At 34.1% G+C, this 19,468-nt stretch overlaps 1 protein-coding gene across 1 annotated transcript in view; it reads left to right on the top strand.

Annotated features, from left to right (window-relative positions):
- The window catches only part of AHI1 (Abelson helper integration site 1), a 96,098-nt gene that overhangs the window by 14,902 nt on the left and 61,728 nt on the right, over positions 1 to 19,468 (top strand). Inside the window, exons 6-16 of the mRNA XM_065631138.1 lie at positions 310 to 523; positions 1,156 to 1,348; positions 2,892 to 2,987; positions 4,487 to 4,672; positions 6,563 to 6,715; positions 8,891 to 9,023; positions 10,026 to 10,149; positions 12,808 to 13,037; positions 14,465 to 14,568; positions 15,173 to 15,291; positions 18,362 to 18,492. Of these exons, the coding sequence (XP_065487210.1) occupies positions 310 to 523; positions 1,156 to 1,348; positions 2,892 to 2,987; positions 4,487 to 4,672; positions 6,563 to 6,715; positions 8,891 to 9,023; positions 10,026 to 10,149; positions 12,808 to 13,037; positions 14,465 to 14,568; positions 15,173 to 15,291; positions 18,362 to 18,492 (1,683 nt within the window). The remainder of the gene's footprint in view (positions 1 to 309; positions 524 to 1,155; positions 1,349 to 2,891; positions 2,988 to 4,486; positions 4,673 to 6,562; positions 6,716 to 8,890; positions 9,024 to 10,025; positions 10,150 to 12,807; positions 13,038 to 14,464; positions 14,569 to 15,172; positions 15,292 to 18,361; positions 18,493 to 19,468) is intronic.

Here is a 19,468-nt window from a genome sequence, read left to right as displayed (position 1 = left end):
AGGATATTGAACTGTAATGGATTTTATGCCATTGTGGCACAGAAGGACCTATGTCAATCAAGAGGAAGAATTTTGATTTTAAATAAAAATATTTGTTAAGAGGAATAGATTATATTGATATATATCTATATATATATTCATACATGTTTAAAATGCTTCAAACTTTATTATTTTAACCTACTAATTACACAACACGTTAAGTATTATCACTTTACTATTGATTGCTAAGAAAATACTGAGCATTTTTACTGCTTTAAATTGTCACTAGTGGAACATAGTAACCTCTATTTACTTTGTTCCTATTTCCAGAAGAAAACAGAGAACTTGCTGCAGAAAATGATGACGAAATGAAGAATTCAGAAATTTTCACTCAGTCTAAATTTGGTTTTGACGATGATCTTGTGTTGGGAGTTTATATCCATCGGTCTGATCGACTTAAAACTGATCTCCTGGTATCTCATCCCATGGTTAAAATCCATGTTGTTGATCAGATAACTGGCTTATATGTCAAGAAGGATCATAGGTGACTTTTGATAAATTGTTTCTTTTCTCAGTGATTACAATAAATACATAGATTCTTCCCTAGAAAATTAAATCCGAAAATGAAAATAATGCTGAATTTTAAGCTTGCAAGGTCACTCATCAGTTACTCCATCTATCATAATGCATATATACACCTATAGTAAATTATGGTGGTATTTTGCTTTTCTTTTTGGCACTTTTAAACACTTTGCACTGCTGTATTGTTTCAAGGTCACCATATTTACAGCACAGTTAATTCTGTATTCTTTGCAGAGAGAACACTTCCTAACTCTCAAAAATATGTAAAAGCCAAGATTAGAATAAGTAAGCAAAACTCTTGCAGCATAAATAGCATCTGCCTTTCTTATTAAAAAAAAAAACTTTAAAAATCCCAAAATGGAGTTTAGGTTTTCATAGTTCTAGTCACTTCATTTAGTTGTTTGCACTGTCATTATGCATAATTTTCCTGAAAACCAAATTTTAACAGTGTTTCGTCAGTAGACTCTACCATCATCATTATTATACCTTGATCGTTAGGATTTGCTTTCAGTAATTGAAAATACTGTTTTGTTTGAGGTGTTGTTTTTTTTAAGGCACTATAACAATTGTAATCATTTGGAAATTTTCAAACAGCGAGAGGAAAGTTTCATCTTACTATGAGCAAGAACAAATAGAGCACATTCTTCCTATTATGACACAACCATATGACTTCAAACTGTCCAAATCAACAGTTCCAGAGTGGGAGGAGCAAGTCATATTTAATGAGCGCTTTAGCTATTTTATTGAAAATACTGAAGAAAGCCCTCGGGTAATCCTGTTTTTTGAGGTAAGGTTAAATATTTTACATAAAATTTATTCATGTTATGAATTTCTGTTTGTTTCTTCAACATTATATATTTGACTGATTCAAGTGTTTTATTTCAGTTATATTTGGTTAATTGCATAGCCTTAAGATATAGAATTAAGTGGAGATACCAAAAAGTGGTATTGGTGATTGCTAATACTAATAAACATTTTTTTACATCAAAACCCCTCTGTTTTGATAATAGTCAGGAGGACAAAGCTTTCTTGTTAAATCAACTCACAAACTTCTGGGAAAGGCTGATAAGACTGTTGCAGATCAGGAGGGATTGTACCATGTGTAAAGAATATCACTTTTTCCTTTTCCATATTCTTGAAATCTGGAAAGAAGCTTAAGTACCAGAAACTCAAAGATGGGCTTTCCCTGCTTGTAGCAACACTTCTTTTCCCTTATACCCATGAGCAAGCTATTACATTGTTTTCCATTAACATTTTAGACATCTACTTCTCCCATTCTTCACAAAGTAATTATGTTTGTCCTCCAATACAATTTTGTTTAAAGAAAAAATTGTAAGGCATGCATTCAACATGATTTTGAGCTTAAGTATTTCAATATCTGTGAAGAGAGATTCTATAGCATTAACTTGAAAATGGGAACCTGATAAAATAAATATTTTTCAATTCCTTGTTTTTTAATATTTCAATAATTACTAGTTTTTTATGTTTAAACTATATTATATATACAATATCACGATATGTTTCTTTATGTTCTGTGATACTCATAAATGAACACATTTATAGAATTAAGAGTCCTTAGTCACTGAACACAAAAAGTAATTATGTTTTTCTGTAAAGATTCTTAATGGAAATCATATTAATGTTGGGACTGAAAGTATGACTACACTGAAAGCATGATGTTTGACTTCAGCATAGTTCAAGCAATACCAATTGAAAGATAGCATGATTCCAAGGTGTTTTTTGTATACCAGATAAACCTCCAAGAGTGGGTTAATATGAGAAGATTCTGGTCATTGACCAGAAAAATGAAAAATCTCATGGACATCATTGGAAGTGTTCAAAGTCAGGTTGGACAGTGCTTTGAACAACCTGGTCCTAGCGAAAGGGGAGGTTGGACTAGGTGATCTTTGAAGGTCCCTTCCAACCTAAACCATTCTATGACTGATTCTATGACATAAGTGATAAAGCTAGGAAAGGAAAACTAACTTTTTGACTGCTCTTTCCAGGTAGATTAACATGCAGCTGGTTTTGGCAGTCAGATTTGTGAACTATATAGGATTTATGAAAATTACACGTGAACATTTTCCTTTTTTATTGAGCAAGCAAGAATAGGTTTTTTTAGGACCAGAGTTAAGTTCTTTTTTAAAGCACTTCATAAATAGTCATTAGGTAAATGCATAAAGATCTGTTATTTCTAGTTGCATACTTGTGTGGAAGAACTATATTTGTAATTGCTTGAAATTGAAATCTGCTTAATTTAGTGAATCACATCTAGCATACTTTCTCATATTCCATTAGAAATGTATTTATATTCCTACCAATACTTTCAGGTCCTTGATTTTCTAAGTATGGATGAAGTGAAAGCCAACTCTGATGTACAGGTTCAGGAACGTGGTTTCCAAAAAATCTGTTGGGCATTTCTAAAGGTATTGTAAATGTTAAAATGAAGAAACAAAATTTAAAAATCTCTTTATTTGGTTATTTAAAACCCACTAATTCTGCTAATTAGGAAAACATTTTTTTAATATTTTCAGGCAACAGATATGGAAAAAACAAATCCTTGCTTGCTTGACTGTTGTCTCCTTTCCCTCTTCCTTTTTCTCATAAAATTCACAGTAACAAACTTTAATTAAAGAACACATGATTTTCGTGAAGGTATACAATGTGTAAGAACTTCTTTCGTTCATAGGTATAAAAGGAGATTTTCTTTGAGGGTTTGTATGTTCATTGGATTATTTCTGCAAAGAAAATGAAAAATCCGCTAATTTCTGTACCTCAGCTCTTCTCTATTCTAGTGGCATTTTCAGTCTTTGAAAAGACCCCCAGCCTAATTATAAAATGCCTCTCATTTTTAGTTGCAGAGTTTGAAATGCTTCGGCAATGAGATACAGGTAATTTAGCCAGCACGTCATGTACCTTTTTACCCTTTTGGGAGAGACTTGAATGTGCCAGTTTGGCCTTTGAGAGCTGACAAGGTATTACATGTTTTAATTTGCCTGAGGATTGTTCATATACACCTACCCCTGTGGATGTTACATTTTGACAGCCGTTGATCGGTCCACAACATGAGAAATACAGGAGAGGATAATGGACTGCAAGTTTAGGAGAAGGGGGAGGGACCTCCATATAATTCCATACAGAGTTTCTTCTCAGTTCTTCCCAAGATTAATCTACAGAAATGGGAGGTCTGCTGTCCCATGTCTGGTGTATAGCTGCTGTGAGCTATGCATCCAGGCATTCAGCACAGCCTACTCCTGAACAGAGGAAGAGTGACTTTCCAGCTCATAAATGCAAGTAAAATTGCAGCCTGTTCTCCATTCTTACTGCATCTGTCTGCATTATCCTTTTGTCTGTATCAAAGTAGAAATGTCCAAATAAACAGTGGTAAATGTTAATGGCAGTAGGTACACACAGAATGAAAAATACCACTGATTTCTACCTTGTTCTTTAGCGCAATAGGAAGAACTCTGTTTCACCCTGACACTGGAAAGGTTGTTGCTTTGCTCTATCTTCTGAGTCAAAGCCTTACCAACACCCTTTGCTGCAGCATTTAAAGGGGGCAGATTTGGAAGACGACTGACAGTCCTTTGAGATTTGGGTGAATCCAGCAAGTAATAATAATAATAATTTAAAAAAAGGTGGTACTGCAGAGGTCTTCCCGCATACAGGATATTACTGTTGTGTTTATGAAGCATGATTCAAAACTAAGCTGCCATCTAAGCTGTAATCTTGGTGATTGAATCCTGGGGGTGTTTATTACATGCTTACTTCATTACCACTTCCAGGGATAGTATGTTTACCCAATAGGAAATGCATTTCAGAGTTTATACTGCAGTTCTTTTAAGGTATTAGAAAACATCAATGATTTTTATTACTTTCGTATTAATGTAAGAGATTTTTTTCTTGGTTTTAATCACCCTTCCAGCTTGTAGGTGCAAATGGAGTTCTAAATGTTGATGGAAAACTCCGTCTGCAATTATATTACCCACCTCCAAGGATCAAGTCACATTCAAATGCTGTTGAGATTTACGACTGGTGGGCAAAATGTCCTAGAAATCGTTACCCATCAACTTTATATGTAACTGTAAGAGGCATAAAACTGCCAGATCATGTAAGTTTAATATATAAATATATTTACAGATATACTGACTTTTCTGTAAGAACTAGTAACTAGCAAAAGTGTGTGTGTTTGCATGTGTGTATATAAAAGCTATACTTATATGCAGTATATGAAATAGCTAGTATATAACTAGCTACAATAAAGAACTTTGCATCTTAAGATGTGTTCCAAACTCAACCCTTCATATCTGTGAAAAATAGGTGTACTTTCCCATATTCAACTGCATATTTTGCCACTGACAGTCAGAAAATTTTATTGAATATTGATGTTCCTTCTCATTAGAAGAAATGCCATTTTAAGTCACTGGGCTCATGCAGGTGTGTAAATTCTGTAAGTGAGAGAAGATGGAAGTCACTTAGCTTGAGGGTGCAGGGAATCAGAGTTATGATGACCTGTATTTTTTTCTCAGATGAAAACTTTTAAACCCAGGGTTAGTGGTATGTGCTGAGATGTGCATTCAAGATAAATACAGTTTTTATTGTTCTACATTGCAGGTACAATATTGTTCCATTACATAGCTTATTGTAGGTATTTATTATTGTCATAAGTCTTCTGATCACTGTTGATACAATCAAGGGTGATCTGTGGAAGCCTGGTGAGATGTGGTCTAAAACCAAGCTAATCGGTGGGATTATTTCATATGTTTTTGGGACATTTTTAAAAATCTGTATACTGGAATGACATCTGCAGATCTCTTGCTCAGGCGGCTGCTGAGGTGGTTAGGAATTCTGTGTGCTTTGCTTGAGTGGCTGCACTTCATCTTTCTGGAAGTGTTCCAAGCCCATCTTCTCCATGGTTTGAATGTTTTTGTGGCATGTTTACTTGCTATCACTGGTTTACAGCTATCTGTCCCTACTTTACAATCTTCTGTGAAGCTCATGTGATGTGATGAATTTGCGTAGGCTTTCAGAGCTGTGCTTGACTTGGATCCATTAGCTACTGATATTATTTCATTCAAGTTCCAATAAATATCAGATTTTTCAAGGCTTGGATTGAACTCCTGATAAGAGCCATGGCATGATACAGATTTTTGTGCATGGATTTCTGCTTCTCTTTAAGATGTGTTACAGATCCTGCCTAGTCTTCTTCTGCAGAAGGGCCCAGATCTCCCAAACCTGCATGAAGTGGTAGTTATGGAAATAGATGTCTCAGATAAAACAGAGCATCTTCCATGGAAGTAGACATCTACATGTGGGCAACTGATTTAAGCTCTTAAATGGTTTCTACTTGCATAGTAGCTGTCCAACCTCCATTTTTTTAGTTGGAGGAACCTAGAGAGTTAATCACCCTGAAGGTGATACCTGGTGACTGTCAGCCTGGAAGAAAACGGAAGTTTGGAGATTATATATGCTTTACCTACAATTAAAGTCACAAATGTGATCAGTCCTCCTTTTTTATTTGCAACTCTTGAACATAGTTTATTCAATACACAACAATGGTAATATCTTTTGGTATTATGAATGAATTTCGTTGCTGAAGCAGTATCTTGATTTGAAGGTGGTAGGTTAATGTCACTGGAACATGCCGAAATGATATTTTATTTTTTTTAATACAACACTTTTACCAGGTAGTAGAGTGTTACTCATTTTCAGTGACCTGGATAGTTAATAAAAATAGAAAAGTATAGATTATTTGAAGAATCTTTCATACCATCGAAGTGAAACAACTTTGGAAGCTCAGCTTATTTTCTGTCTTGCTGGTTAACTTAAAAGCAATTTTTGCTGGTCAGTTTTCTTGTATTAAACTTTTTTTCAATCTCTTTATTTTTCAGATGTAAAAATGCAAAGCCTTTGAAGTTAAAAGTGCTTTTTGATCTTTAAAAATATTTATTTTAATTTTAAAAATATTTTTTCCTGATACTTAGTTTTGTATTTCCTTAAGGTTGCTCCTTCTTTCCGTTCCATGATAGCTGTTCAGCAGGAACAAAGTAATGCAACACTGTGTGAGCTCCAGAGAGAGGAATCTAAAAAATCTTGTGAACTTCTTCCAGAGGAGAAAAAGGAGCCATTTAAATGGACAAGATTGCCCGGACAGGTGAAGTATTTTATAAGTATTAGGAAGCAAATCATTCATTAGAGCAAATTAAAAAAAATATTAAACTAAATACAAAACATAAGGAAATCTAAGAAGTAGTAGAAGGTGCTTAGTGTCTTACCAAATATGGTTGAGTTAACCATTTTTTCCCAGAAGATTCAGGTAGTTTTATCTCCAGAATTCTATAGGAATTTGAAAGAGTTAGGGCTATTCAGGTAGTGGAAATAAGACAGGAAACGTGTTCTCAGATTTTATCTTGATTGGAAATATGGTTTGGTTTTTTTTTTTGCTGTTGTTTTGTGTTTTGCTTGTTTTTTTTTTTTTTCCCCCTAGTTAAAGTTGTTTTTACAGTATAACAGAATTATGAACGAACTTTTTCATTCAAGAACCTTATTAAGAAGGTTCTTGCTGACTTCATCCTAACTCCTAGATCTCTGTAGCTAATGGAAATTAACAATCATAAAAAGGGAATATTTTTGCAAGTATATATAGAATGTCCATGCAATGATTTCATATTTTTCTGTAGAATGGCATTAGCATGAGTTCATGTTTCTATAAAAATTTAAATAACATAAGATTTGTTAACAAAGAATGTTGCTTTTTATTTTGATTACATACTGTAGTCCTTGTACAGATACATTCAAAAAGAACACTTAAATATACATGGACTTATTTTATGTCCCAGTAATTTTTGCTAATAATAATAGAACAGTAAAGAACAGATGAATCTCTTTTTACAATGGAAATTTTCTTACCAAAAATAGCAGGATACCTAAAAGGTGTATATGTGTTAATGTTTTACTTTTCAGAAAGTTGCCATTCTGAAAGTAAGTGTGTAATCAAAACCAAGAGGAATATAATCTTAAGAATATTTGCATGCCATCGTACAAATAAAATTTGGCAGCTCATTTATTCTTAGACTAGTCCATGTACATACTGAAGAGCTTTAGTAGCAACAACGATGTATTTTGTGATGTGCTGTTTTGTGAAACAGTCTCAGTGAGGTTAGCATGATGTGGCATGTCTGTTGGCCAAAGAATATTAAACCAGTTATGCTTGTTTGAAAATAAATAATTGCTCAAAATTATTATTTCCTTTTTATACATTCAAATATTGTTTTACCTTTCAAGCTGAATTATATTTTTAAAGAATCACAATGTATTTGTATCTGTCTCTATCAATATAGATAGATGGATTATGTTATTTTTCCAAAATGTTCTATAGAATTTTGAATTATTTTATACATGAATTAAATATGAAATTAATTTTATATGTGAATTGTAGCTACTTGACCTGTAAATAAAATAAGTTTGTTTTGAGTTGAATTATTGATTCAACACTGTAATGTTTTATTTCAGGGAGGTTAAAAAGCATAAGAATGCTTAATCGCATATATAGTTTCTAACAGGATGTCTTTAACTGTATTTTGAACAGTCTATATTCAGTTATTTCATAAGTAAATCTATATACTTTTAAATGCATATGAATCTGTTCATACTCATTTTTCATTCATAAAGGTAAATCAGGTTTAGATTAAATAATCAAATAACTACCTGGATATTTTAATTCCCCTTAAACTTGGAATTTAGTTCTGGAGAAAAAGCCCTTGGTTGAAAAAGAAGAAATACTTTTGGAGAAGGAGGGGACTATAATACCTGTGCAATTTTTTGAAATGGTGTATCTCCAGTTATATTTAAAAATATCAGGAATTTGAAACACAGGCGAGGAATGCTAAAGGCGATTTGGTAGACCAAATGTTTGAGTACCTGTAGTTAGACTTCTGAGTTCACACTGCAATCATTAAGGTACTAAAAGTTGTGCTTAAATTCCTTAAACAAGCTTGACTTGCAGTCTAACTCTACAACTTATATTATTGATGAAGGTCATCGTTAAGCACTTCTTAAGATTAAAGAAATTATTTCAATTTTAAATTTTCTTCAGTTTTTGAAACTTTCTAGTTGTCTGTAGTAATGGGACATAAAATACACAAACTAGATGTGGTCTAAGTTATGCAGCAGGAATGTCTGTTTATAAGGCTGAATTTTTCTTTTAAATTCCTTGAAGCTGTTAGTAGCTTTTTAAAATTTATGCATGACAAGAACTAAGAATTTGTTTTAAGCACTGGGTAGTTAATATTCATAACTGCGTAATCCCAATTTTTACCTGAAAAGCTAGGCTTGCCGCATACCCAACAAGCATCTGTTTTCGCTGCGAGGTGGAGATCTGGGCTGTTTCTGTATTCGTTTCTCTCATGATGGGAAAACACTGGCAGCAGCATGTGCAGGAAGGAATGACTATCCCATTGTTTGTAAGTTTAAAATATGTTTTAGGTTTTTTTCTTGTGACTCATATAGTTTGAAGTTAAAGGGCAAAAGATGTATTTATAAATTGTGGTTTATTAGAGGGTTTGTTTTGTAACTGTGTTTTGTAAATTGTTCTGTGCATTGAAGAGCGTTGAGCAAGATGGTATTTCTGTGTTAATATGGCTGGAACTGCCTTGTCATACATGGTAATGTATAAACAATTTAGTGGTATGAAATCACAGTGTTTCTGCGCAGAGGTCTAATGGAAATACTAAATCAGTTTGCAGAAGGAATGTATTTTCTGATAGTAAGGTTTTAAGTGAAATAACTCTTCTAGCCCCCTACCCCTCATGTTTTTTTAATGTGTAAATTTTTCTCCTAACCTGTCCTGAAAGTTAGATAGATACCTTGAATACTGTCAAGTCCAGACAGACTGCTGGAGGCAGCTGTCTTTCATGGTCCAGTTCAGTTGGAACTACAAATATTCCTTATTACGCAGAGCTGGGGCTGCTTCTTCACAGTGGGCTCAACTGCTTAGTTCTTAAGCCCTGCATAAGAATTTTAAGGTTTAGAGAGAACAGTATTTTAAGTGTACACAAAATAAATATTTAAATGCAAGGAACAGTAAGTGTGGATTTCCTTATTACAGAGTTCCAGAAAATGATCTCTCTGTTAATCTACTTCGAAGATTGGTCAGATAGCTGTCAAAAAAAAAAAAAAAAAAAGTCCTAATCTAGTTACCATAATTTAAAGCAAGTAGGCTGTTTCTTAAGGGTTAAGATATTTGTGACATCCATGAACCACTAGATGGAAGTATATGCTTGCTGTCCATGCAGATTTAGCAATGGTTTTATCTTGTTCTCTGAAACTGAGAAGATAAAGAAAACGAGTTGACTTATGCTAGCAGAAACTCAGCCTAAGATTAGACTAAACTTTGCACTAATAGTTGCATATAATTGATTATAAATATTTACAAAATTTTTATTTTTCTGTTTAAACTTCACTAGTGTATGAAATTCCTTCTGGACAGTTCCTGAGAAAATTTTATGGTCACCTTAACATAGTATATGATCTGTGTTGGTCAAGAGACAATCAATACCTTCTTACTGCATCGTCTGATGGCACTGTCAGGTCAGTATGATGATGATGTTCTGGCAGATAGCATCAGAAGCACAAAAGAAAGTGGTCCAATTTCATGTTTTACTACAAACTGTGCTATAATTTTTATTAAAGATTTGATTGCAGTGTGACTTACTATATGAAGCTAATCACTTATTCCATAATCACTATATTGGTTTCTTACATGTGTATTTGAGACCAAGACTTTTCCAAAAACTGTAGTGTCTAAATCTATAGTGCAGCAAAAGCCCAAAAGGCTTTATATTTCAAGAAGTCACAGAGACAGCGGGAATATTCTGTCCTTGGAGAAATTGCCTTATTATGAATGCAGTATTAAATTTGCAAATTTGAACATGAGGCAGAAAATTGAAAATTTAAGGTTCAAGTTATGTGTATAAATTGGCCACACTGCACATATGTGTAATTTTTTTAGTTTTTGGAAACTTAATTAAGTAATTCAATTTAAACTGCTGTAAACAAAATTTGATAATATTATTTGAAAGACCAAATGTGTACACATTTTCCCCTACAACTAAAAAGTGTACTTCAGCACAGTGTTAATGTTAAAATACTGCTCTGTTCAAGGTTTAAAAGCAAAACCCTCGAAACTGTAGAAAAACACGAAAATGTGACTGTGACACTGCACAATTTTATTATGAGCAACTTCCTAGGTTTTCATAAGACTCTTTTTTTTAAAAAATTTTTTTTTTTTTTTAGCTCTTAAGATCCCTATCTGTTGTTTCTGTTATGCAACCCAGTAATGCTACAGGCACTTGCATAATTAAAATGCCAGAAGTATTGTTAAATGATATATTGTATGTGTGGAACTGTTGTGGGGGTTTTTTTTCTGCTTGTATGTAGGTATAAAAAAGGTATTTTGAGAGCTTAGCCTATGTGATTATTTTTTTATTTGGAAGCAGATTAAATAAGATTTTTTTTAATATATATAGAAGTAATTTCAGTAATTTATGTTTGCTATAAGAAGGCCCAGCTGTTCCTCAATTCTTGAATTTGTGGCAGCAAGCTGAAACTGTAGTGGTCTGCCTCCTTTTCTGCGTACTATGTGTAGTCACTGCACGAGTTGTAAGTTCATGTATTTATTATCCATTGCCTTAAGCTCCTTAAAAAGTCTCAGTGTATGCAAGGAGTTTCTTCTTTTTCCCTTCCATATGGGGAGCATTTTGCTATTGAAACACGGTAGAATTGAAGGATGAGAACCAAAAGGCACTCCATTGCTTTAAAGACGTGATCAGCTGATTACTCGGATAGTCTCTCAGACTGAGTTCTAAGGCAACATGAAGAGAAATTATGTGAATCCTTCTTTATATATATATTTATACATTAATCTTGAGTCTTCCCAAGCTTTAGTCCCACATTATTTGTAAGCAATAAAGTATCTTTTATGTGGTTAGAGCAAAACAATTATAAAATTATGAGAGGTAGACTCCTTGTGACCTGTGCATATTAAGTTGCAAGTTAATTGCTATACTCTAAGGCAAAGGTGTCAAACTCATTTTCTCTGTCTCTCTCATTTTAGATCATATTAAAGTATTAAATATAGGTGGAATAAATTGGTAGCAGAAACAGGTGGTGTTAAGTATTTGCAAGCATTTGCCTCCAGAACCCACTGGCACAAAATATTGCATCAGTTATACCTGTGTATGTGATTGCTTTACACAGTAGATATCCTAACATCCTTTCCTTTTAGAATGTGGAGAATAGAAATGCAGGCGGCATCTGCAGTGAGAGTTTTCCCTCATCCTTCATTTGTTTACTACATTTGTACAGTCCTAAAATTACAGCCCTTTGAAGGCAACCGCGAGGTTGATTTGGCCCCTGGTGAAAGAGAGTTTGACACCCCTGCTTTAAGGGATTGCAAGTTTGTAACGAACTCACCTAAAAGTAAGCTTAGAATTCTTCAGTAGCCACCAGAAGCAGCCATCCCACCTGGAATGGTGGCAGTCAAACAACTGAATTCCGTATTGTAACTGAGCACTCTCTGAACTGTACTGCCCACCTGTATTTTGTGATCCAGGTACCATTTCCTTCTTTATGGACTCAACAATAAAATGTATAGCATCAAACAAAAAACACTTCCTAAGAAAAATACGATCTTACAGCTATGGGTGGTGAAGGGTAGGAAATAGATTAATAGTAAGAACTGAAATTATGTGAAGAAAGCATCCTTGAGATCACAATCACTGTGTGGTAGGTAATTGCTCTTCTAAAACTTTCTGGGGCTTTATTTATATTTAGTGGTCCTAAGTATTCCTTTGTGGGTTTCCTGTTCTACCTTTTTTTAAGAAAGTGATACCCTAGAAGGTCTTAAGAATTTGTTTATAACTCCTGAAAGACAGAAACCGATCCATTCCATGGAATTCATTATATGTGTTTTAAAACATGCAAAATATCCACTAAATGAGTAAGTAGTCATGGATTTACTTTGAAGGTGGAGTGCTATGTAAAGCAGTAAATGTATCTTAATTCTTTTTAGAAAGTACCATATTAAAGTATTAAATATAGGTGGAATAAATTGGTAGCAGGAACAGGTGGTGTTAAGTATTTGCAAGCATTTGCCTCCAGAAGCCACTGGCACAAAATATTGCATCAGTTATACCTATGTATGTGATTGCTTTACACAGTAGATATCCTATCATCCTTTCCTTTTAGAATGTGGAGAATAGAAATGCAGGCGGCATCTGCAGTGAGAGTTTTCCCTCATCCTTCATTTGTTTACACTGCAAAGTATCACCCAATTGCTGACTCATTGGTTGTGACGGGATGTTATGACTCAGTGATTAGAATCTGGAATGCAAATGTGAAAGAAATCCATGGGCAACTGCTACAGGAGCTTGATGGTCACAAAAGTTTCATCAACACACTTTGTTTTGATGCAGAAGGTATGTACTTAGAATTACCTTTTCAAATAGTCCTCTGTTCAGTTGAAGACCAACATGAGTGTTGCTAGTTTGCTCCATTTCAGAGGCAATGGGAAATGCTAGAATAGAATAGAATAGTTGTAGCTGTGTTTGTAATTAATGTTAGTATGATGCCTTGTTTGGATGAACACAAAGGGACACATAGTCCCTGATATAAATTGAGGGTAATCAGAAAAGCTGAATGTAGAAAGGACAGGCAAACTATTGTGTAGTGATCAGGCAATGATGATTGGGCAAATTTTGGTCACATTTTAGTTTTCATTGTCCCTATAACTAGCTGTTATTAGCTAGCTAATATTTTGTACATATTGCAGCAAACATTAGCAGAACATAAAGCCCAGATGCTACTGTTCAGAAGAGACAAATGCATTAGGATGCAGATGGAAAGCCTAGTGGTTAGTGTAGAGAGGTAAGCTGGAAATAAGGCAGATTTGGCTAGAATTCTTTGAAGTGGGAAAATTATGTATTAACTGGAAAGCAGAAGCAGGAAATCTGAAACAAGCTTCTAGAGAACTCCCGGAACAGAACTTCAGAACAGGAGATTGCATGCTCAGAACAGTAGCAAAGCCAGCTCCACCATGTTGTCATTCAAAGTTATCAACCCATTCCGAAAATAAAGAAAACAAGATAGCAGTAGTTAGATTGTGAGAATTTTAATGCTAGACTGAAGTAGCGGGAAGGTGATGAACTTTTCAACATTGACAGAGCATGTGAAAAACTGAGAGAAAAGGACAGAGGTTTGACCATTGTGAGTTATGGTAGCTGATAGATTAACAGCTGAGAGTGAGAGATGTACTGAGATGTACTAGTGGAAGGTAGGAAAAGTTAAAGATGGGTGAATAAGATACTCGGAAGTGTTCGACTTTTTCTGGTATTGGTGACATCATTAGTAATTAGGTGGTTCATTTTTGGAGGTATTCACTGGAGTAGGTACTACAAAGAGGTAAGAGTTGCATTTTTATAAAGAATAAGTATTTGTGCTTAATTTAAGAACTGTTGGAAAACAGTATTTGTTCCTCGTTGAAGGTGCTCTCAGAGAATGTGTAAGTAGGTAAGCATTAGGCTTTCATGTGAAAGTCATTGAGCTATAAATGCTCATTTTTTGCAAGTTCTGGAATATGAGTAAAAATGGAAAAAAAATTAAAATAATATTCAGTTCCCCAGTATCTGACTTATGTACTGATCCAAATTTATGGTATCAACTTATGTCATGCAGTATGAGCAAGATGTATTTGCAATGAGTATATCATAGCAAAAGAGAGGAAAGAATTGGTGTTCACCTATTTACAAAAATAATAGAAAAAAGTTGCTTCTTGTTCATACATCCTTTTCTGTACTTGTTCTTTTGTGTGGTATTCTTCTGCTTATAAGATGTTATTATTTCACAGGGCTCCACATGTTCTCAGGGGATAGTTCAGGACTGATAATAGTTTGGAATACATCTGTCAAAGGAAGTTCTCAACACCTGTTTCAACACTGGAGGATTAATAAGGTACATAGGTTTCTTAAACTAGCTTTGTAATTTCTATGTGAACTGTTCCAAATCTAGTAATTTGATTTTAATTCAATTTTTTTATATATCAACTTTTGTTTAACTGAAAAGGTGTATTTTCTTTAAATAACAGCACAAAAGAGCTGATAGAAAATGCTGTAATTCACGGACTTAAAATTTTTAATTGTTTTGCAGCTTCATTTTTTTGTATATAAAACATGAAAATGCTTGAGGTTTAATAGCATTTTATTAACAGATAAATGTTAATGCATTAGGTTTGTTCTCTAGAGACAACAATAAAATAGACCACAGGCTTTACAAATCACCTTTGTTCATACCTCAGAGGCCTAATGTTCAGTCAGTATTTCTGTCATCAACTGTGTTTCAGAAGTTCAGACCCACAGTAGAATCTGCCCTGTGGTTGTGAAAAGTTGATTGCCTAGGATGTAATGCCTTAATATAGGAACATACGTTTCCCTTAATGACATAGAATGAAGTGGGTGGAAAAAGAGTAATACAAGAGAAAAATGAATAATAATACATAAAAACATGAGTTTTAAAATACAAAGTTATATTTTTTATTTTGTTTTCTTTCTTTTTGTAGGAAATAAAAGAAAATGACATTAAAGGAATACCAATAAATCATTTGGAGGTGCATCCAAATGGAAGACGTTTATTAATCCATGCCAAAGACAGTAACCTGAGAATCATGGATCTCAGAATGTAAGTAGATTTTTTTTTTTTTTTTTTTTTTTTGGCGACAGGTGTGTATTTTCTTTTTTTGTTTTAAAATTTACTTGGGGAAATAAAGTTCTACAAAACTATCAAATGTATAGTTGTGGAGAAGAAAGATGTCTTAATAATCAAGGACAGCAATATTAGGGTTAGGAAATGGTTTCAAAACACTGCTATATTGCAGACCTTTTGTGTGATATTGAGTAAGTCTTTTAGAATATCCAAAATTCACTAGAATACTTGGGAGCTTAAGGTGGCATGAAGGAGAAAGACGCTCATCCCCTAAGGATTGCATTCACTTTTAAAAATGCAATCCGGACTTGAAAATAGCTTTGAGCTTGTAACATTTCTTTGTGTGTTACTTTCTTGTCATTAAAACCTTGGGAGAAGTATTTTGATGATAAAATGGAATGAAGATTGTCATCATAAATACTGAAATATGCAATGACGTACCTATTATGGTATATTAAGCAGGCAGCGAGATGTTTTTAACTTAGTTTTTGATGATTTTCTCATTTTTAATAGTTGTGAACATGATTCTTTAATAATAAACTACAACAAAAAATAAGAGGATCACAGAATCACTTGAGTCATTGAGGCTGGAGAGTGTCCAGTCCAACCCTAATAATCAAAGAATGACAGCATATTACTCAAGACATTGTCTAGTTGGGTTTTGAAAATCTCGAAGGGTAGAGAGTCTATAACTTCTGTGAGCGACATGTTCAAGTGTTGATTCACCCTCAAAGTAAAAGAAGTTTTTTCTTAATTTTAGACAGAATTTCCTATATTTCAGTTTGTGCCCATTCCCTCTTGTCCTTTCACTGAGTGAAACTGAGAAGAGTCTTATTCCTATCAGTTTTGATAAGATGCACCTGAACATTCTCTTCTGGAAAGGCACATCTAAATGATTATTCCTTAATTTCATGGGTTCCTTTTCTTACCTCGCCATGCAGAAAATCAAAGGTCCCTGGTGTTCTACATGAAATTACCTGGGAGAAATACCTTTATGCTCTCATAGTATGAGAAACTACTACATATTTTGTGTGTATATATATGTGTGTGTATATATATATATAGACATTCTCAGAAAATCTTACTCTTAAATAATAAATTGGGTTGGATGTTTGAACTAGCTAAAGACTTTCTAGTTTTATAGTGCACTCTTCATCTTTTCCTGTAAATGATAAATAATAATGACTGTGCTAGAAGACTAAACTGTCCAGTCAATCGAAGCATGAAATTGATGGATTGACAGAGGAAACCTGTAGTTTTTGAAGAATATAGTGACCTTCTATCACTAGCATTCCTAAAAAGTGCAGAGTTTTAGTTTAAGAGAGAAAAATGGGCATGCATGTTAATGTCTAAGAAAGGGTTAATATGGTGTGCAGTTTCACATTTATTAAGCCAGTTTATCCATAGAGCACACCATCTCCTCCTATCCCCCACACCTTCGGCCATGTATTCCTAGCATTTCCTTTTTATCAGCTCTAGAGATCTTTCGATGCAGGGTAAGTCAGATCAGTGAACTGATCCAACTAAAATCAGCCTACAAATACAAATGATTAATTTTCATTTTAATCAGCTATCTGATCTAACTCATCTGATAGCTTCCCAAACACTAAAGAAATGAAGGAGAGCCTGGGAAAATAAGAGTGGAGGGGACAGCAGCAGGGACTGCTGCTTTGAGTGCAGCCCACAGTTACATTGGCTTAAGCCTATCAATAAACCACAGAGTCAGATACCCTGCAGTGATAATTTTGCACGTCAGCATTAGTTGTTCATTCCTTGCATGAGAAAAGAGGGGGTGGAGGTCACAGATCAACACAATTCACTTTGATTGACAGCTAGTTGTTCTTAACTTTCCTCTTTCAACTTGCTTTTTTGATCTTTTTGGATAATACTGTTGTCCTGTCACTCAGGTATGTGATCAGGGATTTGGGTTTGGTTCAGAGCTCTCCTTAGGGTTTCATATACAGGTTAGTTTTACATCTTGCAGAGCTCTTCCACATGACATCTCAGAGATACTATCTTTCTTACTCACACAACTAAAACTTTTATTTGTGCTAATATGGTCTTGCACTGTGATCACTAAAGCCAAGTAGAATTGCTTGTAAGGTATATTTATTCAGAATATTTTTAAAAATAGTTTTCCTGTCATATTAACTGCATTGCACTTCTCCCAGCATAATTCCATTGTTTCTGCAGTAACACATTTTAAAAATTACTGTCTACTGTCTTTGAGAGCTGTTGTGGCATATTGCCATTCTTCTTACCCTAAATTCTGTATCATAGTATCACTGCTGTGTTAGTCTCCATTTTGAACTTTCATATCTCTTTCTAAGCTGTACCTCATGTTTGAGATAGCCACTTACAAGCTGGCTTATGCTTCTTTACATCCTCTTGCAGGTTATCTCTTACTTGATGCCTATGAACTGTTTGACAGTAGTTCATTAGTAGGCCATTATTACTATTCTGACCAGTAAAGCTTCACTGAAAAAAAAGATCAGTAGCACAATAATATTAAAAATGTTAACGTTAACAGTAAATCAATATTGGTGTCTGAAACTTGTTGATTCTACTGCTTGTTTTCTGACCAAGGAGACATTTATCTGGAGAGCTAAAGGGAGCTGGATAAATTTAAGCACTACTGGAATGTAATCAAGCTCAGGAAGTGTAATGAAAAACTTTGTCAGATCTTGGCGCAATAGTGCCAATTTCCTTTTTTTTCTTTTTTTTTTTTTTTCTCCAAACCCAGGATCAAGAAAACGTAAATTAATACATCTATATCCATTCTCTAGATCTGAGTATTTCAATTTTCTACTGAAAGACAAGGATGTACACTTGCATCTGTAATTTCAGGTGCATTATGAAAGCCAGGGAAAAGAAAGGGTAAAAACTGCACTCTGCAGAGTGTGAATGTTTGCATATCTATTTGGTATGCAAGGTGTAGTGATTTTTCTGAGGAACAGAGAGGGGGACTGACACATAAAAATTTCAGAGGTTTCTGAAAGTTTGTCCGTTCTGAATGTATCTGCTACATTTGCAAACTATTCTTTAGCTTGGCTACGAAGAAATACATAGGTGCCACGAATTACAGAGAAAAGATTCACAGCACCTTAACACCGTGTGGTACATTCCTATTTTCTGGAAGTGAAGATGGAAAAGCTTATGTTTGGAATCCAGAAACAGGTAACTAATTGATTTTATGGTGTTAAGCCAGTTTGTCAAGACTGGGGGGGGAAAGGGTTTTGTAAGCTATATTGAAACACTTTTGAGATGGAATAAAACTTCAGTAAGATGTTCTTATAATAAATCCTGAAAACTTAGCTCCATCTTTTAAATAGCTTTAATTAATCTGTAAGATTTTATTCTTTAGAGGAATTTAGGCAGAGGAATTTAGAGGAATTAATAGGCAGAGATAGCATTTGTAATATCCAGCAGGAATGGAGCACCTTAAGTTCAGCATTCTCTGTACTGCAATTCTTCACATGTGGATGAGGGTCTTAAAATGGAATGCACAAAAATGTTTTCAGTCAGATATGTCGTTTTGTGATCAGAGCCTCTGAATATTTTTGGACTTTGGAATATAAGGTTTCTTTGTGAATTATTCCCAAAACCGAGTAGTTTCAAAATAGCTGTCAAAAAAACCCACAAACAAACAAAAAAAACCCAAAATCAAGCCAACAAACAAAAAACCCCTCAAACCTACAAACAAAAAAACCCAATAAAAACAAACAAACAAACATGGAAAAATGTTAAGCAAATGTAAGGTAAAGAGTTTGTCATCTTCGTTGTACAGTACGGTAACAGGGACAAAAATAACAGCAGAATGCAGCAGAATACACTTTTTTGTTTTGGTGACATTATGTTCTGAATCAAATTATGATCTAAATAATTTCCAAAAAGGAAGATGTGAATATTTTTAAACTGGCAGCTAATCAAGAGTTCTGGTTTGAGTTTTTTTCCATGTTTCCACCTATATTAGCTTACATCCAGGCCACTACGTCATTTTTCTGAAACCTTGAAACAAGAATAAAAGGAAGGAGAAATGTTACTTTTAATAGTAGTATATTTTAATTGGGCTTTGATTTTTGCTTACAGACTGCACTTGCATTCATAATGCCATCAGCTGAAGAGCTAATTTTATTTATTTTTAAATAATTTT

The sequence above is a fragment of the Caloenas nicobarica genome, chromosome 3 (assembly GCF_036013445.1).
Source record: "Caloenas nicobarica isolate bCalNic1 chromosome 3, bCalNic1.hap1, whole genome shotgun sequence".
Lineage (NCBI taxonomy): Eukaryota > Metazoa > Chordata > Aves > Columbiformes > Columbidae > Caloenas > Caloenas nicobarica.
Note: the sequence above shows the minus strand (reverse complement) of the source record. Positions and strands in the feature narration are given on the sequence as shown.